The sequence below is a fragment of the Thamnophis elegans genome, chromosome 2 (assembly GCF_009769535.1).
Source record: "Thamnophis elegans isolate rThaEle1 chromosome 2, rThaEle1.pri, whole genome shotgun sequence".
NCBI lineage: Eukaryota > Metazoa > Chordata > Lepidosauria > Squamata > Colubridae > Thamnophis > Thamnophis elegans.
This window is the reverse complement of record NC_045542.1, coordinates 25,306,214-25,319,803: the sequence shown is the minus strand read 5'-3', so window position 1 is coordinate 25,319,803 and position 13,590 is coordinate 25,306,214. Positions and strand designations below refer to the sequence as shown.

Genomic DNA, 13,590 nt, shown 5'->3' with positions numbered 1-13,590 from the left:
TGAGAACACACTGATAAAAGAAGGACTGGGCGGGGGGAATAATAGCAATGTTGCAGTATTTGAGAAGCTGCAACAAAGAGGACGGTATCAATTTATTTTCCAAAGCTCCAGAGGGCAGGATAAGAAAAAATGAAGGTAACTAATCAAGGAGAGAAGCAACCTGGAACTAAGGAAAAACTTCCTAACAGTGATGACAGCTTGCCTTCAGAAGTTGTTGGTGCTTCATCACTGGAGGTTTTTAAGAAGAGACTGGACAGCCACTTGTCTGAAATGGCATAGGGTCTCCTGCTTGAGAAGGCATTGAGCTAAAAGATCTCCAAGGTCCTTTCCTGCTCTATTCTGACTGACTGACTGACTGGCTGGCTGACTGACTGATTGATTGAAAAAGTGGTGCCATATTATTATTACATCTAGTACTAACACGTTAGTAATAATTTCCAATGCTACATTCAAGGTGGCATGGAGACGTCAAATCTAATGATGGAACAGATGGTCCTTGGTTAACAACCACTTGTTCAGAGACCATGCAAAGTTAGAACGGCACTGAATGAGTGATGGGTATGACCGGTCTTCTAAGGTCTGACCATTCCAGAACCCCTGAAGTCATGTGATCGTGATCTTTGGCAATTAGCTCACACAACAGTTGCATTATCCTGCAATCACTTGATTGCAATTTGCAACTTTCCTTGCTGGTTTCCCACAAGCAAAGTCAATGAGGAAGCTGGCAAGGAAGATCACAAGTTGCTCAGGTAAAACTTTCCCACCTGCGCACCCTCCCCCAGCTTCTGTGTTCACACTGCACCTTCCCCCATCCAACAGCAACCATCCAAGCCCCACTGCACTTGCACCATGCCAACCCCTGTTACTCGCACAACCACACGCATCCTGAAACAGCCAACTCTGGTTGCACTGCATTTACACTGCACATCGCCCACTATTCTGACACCTTCTCCCACCCAGCAGCCATTTCCCTGCCTGCTAGCCTGCTTTCAAACGACTTGGGACTTACTTTGGCTGCGGAAGCTGGCAGAAAGTTGCAAGGTGGTGCTTGCTTAATGACCCGCAATCTTCACTTAATGATAACAATACGGAATGCGGGGGGGGGGGGGGTTTGCTGTTGCTAAGTTGATGTGAGCCCACAGCACTGAACTTTACAACTGCATTACTTAGTAACAGAAATTCCAAGCCCAAACACTGTCATAAGGACTATCTGTATAGAAGAATTATAGGGAACCACCTCATCCACCCAAAAATCTTGAGAGGCATTTGAGGCCTGAATGAAGATTGAGATTCTTCCCACCCCTGGAGAGAGAGAGGTTCTTACAGAGCATTAGTGGCCACTAGCAAGTCATAGTTGTCAAACAGCACGCCCTGTGGGCCCTCAGCCAGTATCAAGTACACCACCTCCATCGTCACCAGCAGTGCCAGCTTCCTAAGGCTGCTGATGTGCAGGAAGATGGAAGAGGCCAGCAGACTCAGCAACACCGAATAAGTGAAGTACTAAAAGGAAGAAAGGATAGAGATGCGTAAGGACTCCCCCCTTACAAATCCGGATGTGTTCCCAGAAGTCCCAGAATCGCTCCCTCAAAGCGTCTCCAACCCTGTCTTCTTCCCTGAAATGAGAGATGTTGTCAGGTCCTGCCTCACCAGCCTTCTCAAGAAAGCAGAACTCTTGAAACGAAAGTCCATTTCAAAAGGAAACTTTTATTGGAAGATTGCAATAGCAAGATTGGACGGATGTGCTAGCAGCTAATCACAATGGATGTTACAAGTCTCCTCCTTCAGTATCAGAGGCAGGAGGCTAATAAACATCCAAGCTGTGGAGAGGGGATTGGGGGGGGGGGGGAGATTGGCTTTCTGCTTCCAGCACAATCAGCCAAATGATGGAGGCAGACTTTTACCGTTCAGCAGCAGTTCAAGTCTCCCATCCAGCAGGCCTCTTATCTCTTACTCTCCCCTTTCTGGTTCTACCAACACATTTTCCCATTCCAAGCTCAAGCAACCTCTATGCCCAAGAGAGGACAGTCCATTTAGCAAGCTATTTCGGGGGGGGGGGGCAACATGGAGTGAAGGAGGAAGGAGACAACCCACAGGAGTGGTAGAGAAAGGAGACAACCCACAGAAATGTTCCACATCTCAGGACACAAAGATTGGCATTCTTCTACCCTACCCAAGCCCCATTTTCCATACCAAAGCCTTCTCCTATGCACATCAGAGTTGGTATTCAGCAGGTTCTGACCAGTTCTGGAGAACCAGTAACAAAAATTTTGAGTAGTTCGGAGAACCGGTAAATACCACCTCTGACTGGCTCTGCCCCCATCTATTCTCCGCCTGCCAAGTCCCAGCTGATAGGGAAGAAATGGGGATTTTGCAGTAACTTTCCCCTGGGGTGGGCAGGGAATGGGGATTTTACAGTATCCTTCCCCAGCCACGCCCACCAAACCACGCCCACCAAGTCATGCCATGTCCACCAAGCCACGCCCAGTAAAATAATTTGAACCCCACTACTGATGCACATACCTCAGGGAAACTGCAGGTCAAGTCATCCTTCCCCTGGCAGGGTGGGGTATCTGATGCCAAGGTATAATTGAGAGCTTGGAGGTAACAGGGATCTACTGTAGCCGGAGTAACGTTGAAGAATCTAACCACACAGTCTTGGAGCCGGATCCGACTGCAAGCAAACTAAAGGGTAGGGTAATTCAGGTAAGAAACTGCTGCTCAGTGGTTCTAGAACTCCCCTCCCCCTGATCCCCAGTGTAACTGGGTCTGTGACAAATCCCTGAGACACTGGGGATGCAGGCAGGTAATAAGAGTTCCTGAGATTTGATAGGGATTTGAAAGTCAAAATGCTGCTCGCAGTATCCAGAGGCCCTTCCTCAGCTTTCCCTCGCCATTTGGGGATTCTGATAGTTGTTAATTCCAACATGTGGGGATGATACCGATTTAGGGAAATATTAATGCAGACGGGTTCCTTGGCAAACAGCATTTTGCATAATTATATAAATTTTCTATGCAATCGTTCTTTGATCGAAAAACGGTTGCAGAGCAAGAAAAATAGAACTTCTACATCCCCTCTGTTCAAAACCTAACAGAGTGGAATATGCTAAGTCCTGACAGTGCTGAGTCCTTGTATAGTTTTTACTTGGGTTGATACGCAAAAACAGCCAATTGTGGTTTGCAAATCATGCTTTATAACTTGGCATTACATGTGAACAGGTCTCTGTAGTTCACTTGTAAATGACAGCATCTGGTAAACATCTCTTATAACTTGCTGTAATACATGTAATCCTCGACTTACAACAGTTCGTTTAGTGGCCACTCAATGTTGCAACGGCACTGAAAAAAGTGACATGATCAAAATTCACATGCTTGGCAGCTGGTTCATATTTATGACCATTGCTGTGTCCCAAAATCATGTGATCACCTTTTGTGATCGTCTGCAAAGTCAATGGGGAAGCCAGATTCACTTAACAACTAATTTATAAACTGCAGTGATTTACTTAACAATGGTGGTAAGTAAGATAATAAAGAGGGGCAAAGCTCACTTAACAAATGTCTTAACCACAGAAATTTGGGGCTCCATTGTGGTCATAAGTCAAGGACTACCTGTATTTAGACCCTATCATTGATGGTCTCTGCCTATAAGCAATCTTTCTTGCGCAATTTACTATCATCTGACTGATCTTGTGCATTCAAGACCTTTCCCCTTCAGCCCTCCTCCAGCATCTTTCCCCCTCCCTGTTCTCATACCATGTTGACAAAGGCAGCGATGAAGACAAGCAGGATGGAGGCAACGCCAGTAATAGTGCTGTTGATTCGGGATTGGATGATCTTGCGAGAAACACGCTGCAAAAAGGCAGGAAAGGGCTACAAGGGATTGGAAAAGGCTGAATGAGTAAAGGGGTGCTGATATTACCATTCATCACTTCCAACTAGTTGCAACTATCCCCCTTAGCCTGATAACACCAGAGCCAGATACCAGGAACCAAGCTCACGGTCAATCTAGAAGAATCTACCATGGGGAATCAGGCTTTCTGCCGAGAAGCTGAATTGTGCTCAGCAGACAACAATAATACAATATTAATAATACTGTAGACAATATTATTTTCCAATAAAACTGGATAATAATACTGGAGGCAACACTGAAGAAGATGAATGAATAATCTGGCCTGATATAAAGCAACTTTCATTTTTCTATTTCCCCAATCTGGCAAAAAAGAAGACACTCCAAATCTTGCTTGATTACTGGTCCAACACCAATTAGTATTTTCCTCCATCTGCAACTTGGCAAGAGCCAGTGCAAAAGTGAAAACACTGTAATAAAACTCCATAGGTTCTGAAATGGCTTCCAGAAGCAGGTGCTTTTCAAATGTGCTAAAACCAGGCTGGCTAAGCAATTCTATGCAGGGTAATCCCAAATACATCTCAATGATACTCAGCTGGGGAAGAATGCTCCAGCTGGAAAATTACAGACATCTCTATTCTTGGTAAGAAGATGTGCCCAAGCAGAATCCACAGCTGGTGGAAACAAAGTCAGAACGATTCAAGATTTGTTCATTGGTGGGATTTGTGAAAGCATAACTTACACCAAGGCAGGAATAAATGGCACACACAAAAAGAATGGAGGCCAGGATGATGAAGATAGTGATGTAGGCTCCAAGCATCAGAGATGAACTGTGGAGATAAGGAGCATAGTTAGACTGAGAAATCCAGACACTGCCATTAAATTAACCTTTCCAGTACTTACTAGTATACAGGCCTGACCTTCCCCAACTTTAGCCCTTTAGCTGTGATGGAAGACTATTCCCACTATTCTCAACACATCCAATGCGGGCTGAGTGGCCATAACACATTTGGAAACATCAGATTAGGCATGTTTACATAATGTTATTAAAGTAAGGTAAAGGTTCAGTTCAGTTCAGTTCAGTTCACTTTATTTGTATGCCGCCCTTTTCCCTGGGGGGACTCAGGGCGGCTCACAGTTCAAAAGGGGTGAGGGAAGGACAAACAATTTACAACATAAAAGGTTCCCCTCACACATCTGTGCTAGTCATTCCCAACTCTAGGGGGCAGTGCTCATCTCTGTTTAAAAAGCCAAAGAGCCAGAGCTGTCTAAAGACATCTCCGTGGTCATGTGGCCAGCATGACTAAATGCCAAAGGTGCACGGAACGCTGTTACCTTCCCATCAAAGGTGGTTCCTATTTTTCTACTTGCATTTTTTATGCACTTTTGAACTGCTAGGTTGCTAGGTTAGAACTGCTAGGTTTTATGCACTTTTGAACTGCTAGGTTGGCAGAAGCTGGGACAAGTAACAGGAACTCACTCCGTTGTGCGGCACTAGATTTGAACCACTGAATTGCTGATCTTTCTGATCGATAAGCTCAGTGTCTTAGCCACTGAGCCACTCATCTCTGATATTAAAATATGTTGCTCCAATTTTGCACTGTGATGCTACAGCATGGAAGTATGTTTTGCAGCCATGTCATGAACTATCTGGGACTGGGACTATCTGGGACTCCCGTTGCTTCAGAATGAGTTTCACTTTGTTTTGCTCCAACATCAGCTTGCTCTTTCACGTGCTGCTGTTTCTAAATTACTCTTTCCAGTAGACCAGGGGTATGAAAACCGTGGGCCAGATGTGTCATGCACTGGCCACGCCCACCCCGTTTAGCAAGGGGGGAGAGTCATGATACATCCCGTGACAATGTGACGCCACAAGTTTGACACCCCTGTAGCAGACGATCCATTCATATGCTAATAATATCGAGGCAAAGCTCGAAATCCATGTAGTTAGGTGTGTGCATGTATGATGTGGATATATACAACTTGCCATTTTTATTTTGATTATTTTGAAGGTTATTTTGGCTGAAGCAGTCTCCTTGGTCTTGCAGATTTATTTTTGAACTTTCAGCTTCCCTGGAGCGTTAGAAGTTACTGTACTTAATATTGCTTCCAGGAACAGCACATTTGTTTGTAGCACAATAAGCAGAGGTGGGTTGCTGGGGGTTTGCAGGGGTTCAGGAGAACCTCTAGTTAAGATTCTGTGCAGTTTGGAAATCCCACTCCTGGCTGGCCTCTCCCACCCCATCCCACCCCTTCCAGGAGTCTCCACGTGGCCCATTTTGGATGCAGGTAAGTGCAAGGCCCACATGGAGGCTCGGGGGAGGGCAAAAAATGGGCCTACCTCCAGAGGACCTACGGAGCCTGGGGAGGACATTTTCACCCTCCTGGAGGCTCGAGCAAAGCCTCCGGAGCCTGGGGAGGGCAAAAAAGCCTCCCTGCCATCGTGCAGGAGGCTCACTAGGCTACACTCACCCAGCAATCAGGCAGAGAACTCCTTGCTAAAATTTTTGAAGCCCACCCCTGCATATGGTATGCGATCTGGAATTTGAGTTTCTGCACCTGTGTGTACATGGCTCCTTTGACTATATGTGCCCCAAATATAGGTAGTCCTCAACGTACAGCCAAAATTGCAACTGGAAGTTCTGTTGTTATGCCAGGCAGCTGTTAAATGAGTTGTGCCTAATTTTTCAAAGTTTTTTTTTGCCACGGTTAAGTAATCACTGGAGTTGTTGAGTCACATCGTCAATAAGCAAATCCAGCTTTCCCATGGACATTGCTTGTCTGAAGTTGTTGGGAATGTAACAAAGGGTGATATCCCACGACCCCAGGATGCTGCACCTCTCGTAAATTCATGCTGGTTGCCAAATCCCCAAATTCTGATCACATGACTATGGAGATGTTGCAATGGTCATATATGTGATGCTGGTCATAGGTCCCTTTTTTCAGTACAAGGAGTCCTTGATTTACAACAAACAGCTCATGTAGTGACTGTTCAAAATTACAACGGCACTGAAAAAGGTGGCTTATGACTGTTTTTCACACTTATGACCGTTGCAGCATCCCCATGGTCATGTGATCAAAATTCAGACGGTTGGCAACTGACTCATATTTATGACGGCTGCAGTGCCCCAGGGTCACACAAACAGCTTCTGTGTCCTTCTGACAAGCAAAGTCAATGGGGAAGCCAGATTCACTTTAACAGCTGGTTACAAACATAACTGCAGTGATTCACTTAACAACTGTGGCAAGAAAAGTCGTAACATTAGGGCACAATTCACTTAACAACTATCTCGCTTAGCAGCAGAAAGTTTGGGGTCAATTGTGGTTCGCACATTGAGGACTACCTGTACTGCGAAAACTTTAAATGGTCGCGAGACAAATGGTTATAAATTAAGGATTACCTATACTGGGTACGTTGAGATCTTTCAGTGTATATACCTTCATCATGGGCGTGCACATGCCTATGTACCTAATGTGTTTGCAAAAAAGAGTACATGATGAACGTACTCTTGTACATGTGTCACTCACTGCGGGAAGATGACTATCTGGATGCAACAAATGCAGCAGAAGACTAGCATGGTGCAAGCCACGTAGCTACCAAAGCGGGTATCCACCTTTTTGGAATACTATGGGATTAAAAGAAAAGAAAAAAAAATTACCAAGGAATTGAGGAACAGATTGACTTTCTGCCTAATTGAAATCTCAATTCTAGAAATACCTTTCTCTCCAACTCAGGTTTCTGGAAAGTGAGCAGAAAACGTTTGACGTGATCTTTACGCAGCTGGTCAATACTTCGGGCATCAATGGCCCTGCCCAAGAACTCATCAACCTCATCTTCAGGATTTAAGGCTTCCTGTGTACTTCGGCTACAGGAAAGCAAAGTTCATGTTGGAGAGTAAAGAGAGAGACACACGAGACAATTTATTTTACTTATTTGTATCCCACTATTATTATTTTTATAAATAACGCAAGACAGCGAATGTACCTATAGTCTTCCCTTCTCCTAGTTTTCCCTACAGCAATAATCCTGTCTCAGGTGAGTTGAGAGAGTGCAACTGGTCCAAAGTCACCAGCAGACTTTCATGCTTAAAGTGAGACTAGAACTCACAGTCTCCTGGTTTCTAGCCTGCTGCCTTAACCACTAGACTAGACCAAATAATGTGAACCTCTCTGAAATTGGTGCCACCTTTCATATATAGCCACAAGATAGTTTAGGGACTTTGGCTTGAATGATTTTTTCCATCCCCACCGTCAAAATCTCAAGGAGGTTGTAAAATGAAGGCACTTACTTGTCTTTGCTGGAATCATCAATACCCTAAAAAAGAGAGAGAGAGAGAGAGAAAGAAAGAGATTGGGCATCATGTTCAAGAACACACAGTATGTATAATAGTTTTTGATACCACCCATTCTCTTTACGGTAAATTTCAAAAAATGCAGAAAAACTTGCTAATTGCAATGAATACAGGTAGTCCTCATTTAATGATGGTAATTTGAACCAGCATTTCTCCTGCTAAGTGATGTGGTCATAAAATGTGACGTTGCATGACCGCATCGCTTAGCAATGGCAATCCTGGCAGTTCCCATTGCTGTTAAGTGAGAATAGTGGCTCATTAAGCAAGGACCTCCTTCCAATTTCCTACCGCCTTCCCACAATCGACATCAGTGGGAAAGGCGGTAAGAAGTTGTAAGTTCTAGGCAGCTCGCAAGCCAGGTGGGTGCAGGGTATGTGAGTGGGTGCAGCAGTATGCGCGAGTGTTTTCAGGCTCAGGGATGGCTGCGGCCAGGTGGGGCCGACTTACCCGAGAGACTTGCAACCTCACCTGCTGGCTTTCAGCAGGAAAGTCATCAGGGAAGGTTGCAAACAGTGAACATGTGACTGCGGGCGCTGCAATTGTTGTAAATGTAAGCCAGGCACCAAGCTTCTGGATTGCGATCACATGACTGTTGGCGTGGTGCAATAGCCAGAACTTCAAGGACCAGTGCTACTCATTCAGCACCGTTGCACCTAAGTGGTCAGTAAATAAGGAGCACCTGTACAATTAATTCTATATGTGGTGAAGTTTTGTAATAATATGGTTACGGTATTCTTCAAACTCAGACTACAACTCCCAGCATGCTGATGGCTATGATACAAGGAAGCCCAGACATTGTAATTCTCATATCTTTGGAAAGCAGCACTTTTGGGAAGAGTACAACTAGTAAATGTTGCCAGCAACATAGTTTTCAATCAAAAATTTTCTCTCTCCTTTTTTTTTTTTGGCAGACATTTCCTGGACATACTTGGGATTATTAGTATTCCCACACATGTATACAGCTAGTCCTTGATTTACAACCGTTTGTTTAGGGACCGTTAGAAGTTATAATGACAATGAATAAAGCGACATGACTCTTTTTCACACACATGACTGTTGCAACATCCCCAATGTCAAAATTCAGATGCCTGGCAATTGGCATGTGTTTATGACGGTAGCAATGTCGCAGGGTCACGTGACCCCCTTTTCTGACCTTCTGACAAGCAAAGTCAATGGGGAATCCAGATTCGCTTAACAAACTGTGTTACTAACTGCAGTGATTCACTTAACAACCGTGGCAAGAAATGTTGTAAAACGGGACAAAGCTCACTTAACTATCTTGCTTAGCAGCAGAAATTTTGGGCTCGATTGTGGCCATAAGTCGAGAACTGCCTGTACCAAATTAGATATTCCTGGGAGTTTTCACCCAAAATGGATAAGGAAGGAGGAGGGGGGGGGGGCGTTAGTGGTATTTGCAAGCCTGTTTTTTTTTTTTTTCTTAAAGAAGAAGCCAGAATCTGAAAATAACATTTAACACAGCACAGTATTTGAGCAAAATGGCTCGGCTGAGATATGCATACACGGGACTGATTGGGGTAGATTGTAGGGGTGAACACCAAAATATTATTTTATCATATTTTATCTATAATCTTACATTATTGTATTTTATTCTATTTTCATCTTAGATTGTATTTTATTCCAATTTCATTTCAAACTGTATTGCATCCAATTCCATTTTAAATTGCTTTTATCCAATTTCAGTAATAATTTGCTTCCGGAACTCTGCACTTTGATATGGCCCAAAGGCAAACAAACAAACAAACAAACATTAAAGGCCGTCCTTTTTCTCTCTGTTCCAAATCTCTGAAAAGCTGAGAAAAGAAACCTAATAGGCTGGTTGGCTGTGAACTTCATTATACCAACACAAGGAACAGGAGCAGAGCCCTTCCCTGGACTCTCCCATTTTAAACACACAGGTAGATGCAATAAATCTGACTGGCTTGGGCTGGTCTTTGGCCAACAAAACAACATCTCCTCACAGCTTGCCTCAGAATAGCTGAGATTTACAGCTAAGAAGCAGGGCGACCTGCCGGCTGGTTAATGCTCAACTTAGGTGTGGGAAAGAGGTTCACAGTGAGTTTGGGAGGCAAGAGTGAGTTTGCAGAGAACAATAATTACCAATGTCTTCTGCCTTAAAACAAAAGGTCTCCGTTTTCGTATCCAGTCTCTGACTTCAGGAATAATTCAAGTATTTCTCACCCTGACAGTCTTTGGAGTTAAGTTGAGCAAATAATGCCAGAAAGGAGGAGGGGGGCAATACTAGAGGGGCACAAATGGCCCTGACACCTCATATTCTTACTCCAGGTCATCCTTGACTTACGAACACAATTGAACCCAAAACTTCTGTTGCTGAGACATTTAAGTGAGTTTTGCCCCATTTTATGACCTTTCTTGCCACAGTTGTTAAGTGAATCACTGCAGCTGTTAGGTTAGTAAGATGGCTTCTCCATTATGGACTTTGCTTGGCGGAAGGTCGCAAAAGGTGATCACATGACCCTGGGATACTGCAACTGTCATAAATATGAGTCAGTTGCCAAGCACCCGAATTTTGATCACATGACCAGGGGATTTTAACGGTCATAAGTGTGAAAAACCTTAAAGTGACCTTTAAGTCACTTTTTTCCAATGCGGTTGTAACTTTGAATGGTCATTAAATGAATCGTAAATAGAGGACTACCTATACTATATAAATATATAGTCTGTTGCTTGAGCCTAAAAGCCTTCTAGAGTAATCATCAATTACAATTACTTTTTATCCGGCATTCATCATTAACTAATTATTTTTAGCTGAAGAATATAAGAGAGATAAATGGTATAAACATGTTGGATCAGTAATATGAAAATAATAATGACAGTATGAAAACCTGGACTAATTAAAAACATTCTTTATCTGCCAACTAAGAAGATCAAAGTTGGCACCAGGCAAACCTCGCCAAGTTAGATATGAAGGACCACACTGAGAAAATCCAACCTCAATTCACCATCTACCTTACTTCACATGGAAGAGAAAAGTGAAGAACTGGTATGGACTGGTCCAAACCATTTCAGATATTTAAAAGGTCGAGAACACAGTCATACCTAAAAATGGTTGGGAAGCCACTGCCATTGTTTCAAAATGATTGAGTTGTAATCAAACCATCCAGTCCTGATCCACAATCTGTTTATTTTACATCAGCTAAAACGTCCAACATGACGTAAAAAGGCAGTGCTACCTACAATCAATCATTATGGCAATTTAAATGGGATATTATTCTGGCCATGCAACATTGCAGCCAGGCTACCTTTGACAGATACTGTTAGCATCAGAAGTGGAATTCAACCAGTTCTGACAGGTTCTGGAGAAACAGTAGCGGAAATTTTGAGTAGTTTGGAGAACTGGCAAATAGACTGGCCTAGCACCCAGCTGATCTTCTTTTGTTGCCCTTAACAGGAGAAGAGAACTGGAAAGCAGGTTACTGGGATGGGGAGGGAATGGGGATTTTGCAGTTACCTTCCCCCGGGAGTAGGACGGGAATGGGGATTTTGTAGTATCCTTCCCCTGCCATGCCCACAAAGCCATACCCACAGAACCGGTAGTAAAATTTTTGAATCCCACCACTGGTTAGTGTTGTGGCTCAGCAGGAGCTGCAAACAGACTCCGACAGCGAGGGGCCTTATGAGTCGGCTCTGGAAGATGTGGAGGACCCTGGACAGGGTTCCGACTCTGAGCAGGGATCAGAGGCGCTGGTTGGCCGCAAGAAGGCGCCTGAGGCATGAATCAGTGGTGAAAGCCAAACGGAATGTGCTCCTGACATCAGGCCTTGGAGCAGTGGGGAGGAGACAAGGGAGGTGGTCCTGGACGCCCAGCAACAGCGAGCAGATCAATGTAGAGAACAGCTATGCAGATACAGAAGATAATTGGACCCAGGTGGTTGTAATTAGGCTCTTCTCAGGATAGTATATAAGGGGGGACTTTGGGAGGAGTCTGGTTGCAGGATTCAACTTAATTATGAACGCTGGAGAAGCTGTTATCTGTATCTGTTGGAGTCTGGGTTGCTGCCAAGGTTCTTTATCTGTTCGTTCCTGTTTGGGATTTCAGCCAAAGATTTATGTTTCCTGCTAATAAAGTGTTGTGGCATTCCAGCTAAGCTTGTCTCGGCATTCGTTACTGGACGGAGGAGAGGATCAGAACAGGTTAGCATATCAATGAAGACTGGGAGAGGAAAATGTGTATCATGGCATCTGCTTTGAACTTCTAAGGCAAAGTCAACTCTGTAGTAATAGCATTCCAGAATGGCAAATCCATTCCTTATGGAGAATACAAATTGTTCCAAGGCATTTGATATTTTTTTTTTGACATTTTATTAAGGCTTATAGGCCGCCCTTCTCCCTGAGGGGACTCAGGGCGGCTTACAATCATAAGGGAAGGGTGTGCAGTAACAAGAGACAAACAATAAGTGACCAAAAATAAAATGGTAAACCACAACATGCTTTCAACAGTCAACACTCGGGCGGGTAAATTGGAAACCTATCCCCAGGCCTGCTGGGAGAGCCAGGTCTTGAGGGCTGTGCGGAAGGTCTGGATGGTGGTGAGGGTACGAATCTCAACGGGGAGATCGTTCCACAGGGTCGGAGCTGCAACAGAAAAGGCTCTCCTCCATGTAGTCGCCAGTCGACATTGACTGGCGGATGGAATCCGGAGGAGGCCCAGCCTGTGCGATCTAATCGGTCGGAGGGAGGTAATCGGCAGAAGGCGGTCTCTCAAGTATCCAGATCCACTACCATGGAGTGCTTTAAAGGTGGTCATCAGTACCCTGAAGCGCACCCGGAGACCCACAGGTAGCCAGTGCAGCTCGCGGAGGATGGGTGTAATGTGGGCGAACCGCGGTGCGTCCACTATCACTCGCGCGGCTGCATTCTGGACTAACTGCAGTCGCCGGATGCTCTTCAAGGGCAACCCCATGTAGAGCCCATTGCAGTATTCCAGCCTAGAGATCACAAGGGCTCGAGTGACTGTTGCGAGAGCCTCCCGGTTCAGGTAGGGCCGTAACTGACGGACCAGGTGAACCTGGGCAAATGCCCCCCTGGTCACAGCCGATAGCTGATGGTCGAAAGTCAGCTGTGAATCCAGGAGGACTCCTAAGTTACAGACCCTGTCTGAGGGGTATAAAATTTGACCCCCCAGCCTGAGTGTTGGAATGTCGGCCAAATTATTGGGAGGGAAACACAACAGCCACTCGGTCTTGTCCGGGTTGAGTACCAGTTTGTTAGCGCTCATCCAGCTCTTAACGGCTTCAAGACCCTGGTTCATCACGTCCACCGCTTCATTGAGTTGGCACGGGGCGGACAGATACAATTGTGTATCGTCCGCGTATTGGTGGTATTTTATCCCGTGCCTCCGAATGATCTCGCCCA

General features: G+C 44.8%; 1 protein-coding gene across 1 annotated transcript in view; it reads right to left on the bottom strand.

Annotated features, from left to right (window-relative positions):
* The window catches only part of ADCY6 (adenylate cyclase 6), a 71,942-nt gene that overhangs the window by 13,655 nt on the left and 44,697 nt on the right, over nt 1-13,590 (bottom strand). Inside the window, exons 11-17 of the mRNA XM_032210025.1 lie at nt 8,134-8,159; nt 7,563-7,710; nt 7,373-7,470; nt 4,587-4,674; nt 3,751-3,867; nt 2,521-2,682; nt 1,325-1,500 (exon numbers count right to left, since the gene is read on the bottom strand). Coding sequence (XP_032065916.1) covers nt 1,325-1,500; nt 2,521-2,682; nt 3,751-3,867; nt 4,587-4,674; nt 7,373-7,470; nt 7,563-7,710; nt 8,134-8,159 — 815 coding nt within the window. The remainder of the gene's footprint in view (nt 1-1,324; nt 1,501-2,520; nt 2,683-3,750; nt 3,868-4,586; nt 4,675-7,372; nt 7,471-7,562; nt 7,711-8,133; nt 8,160-13,590) is intronic.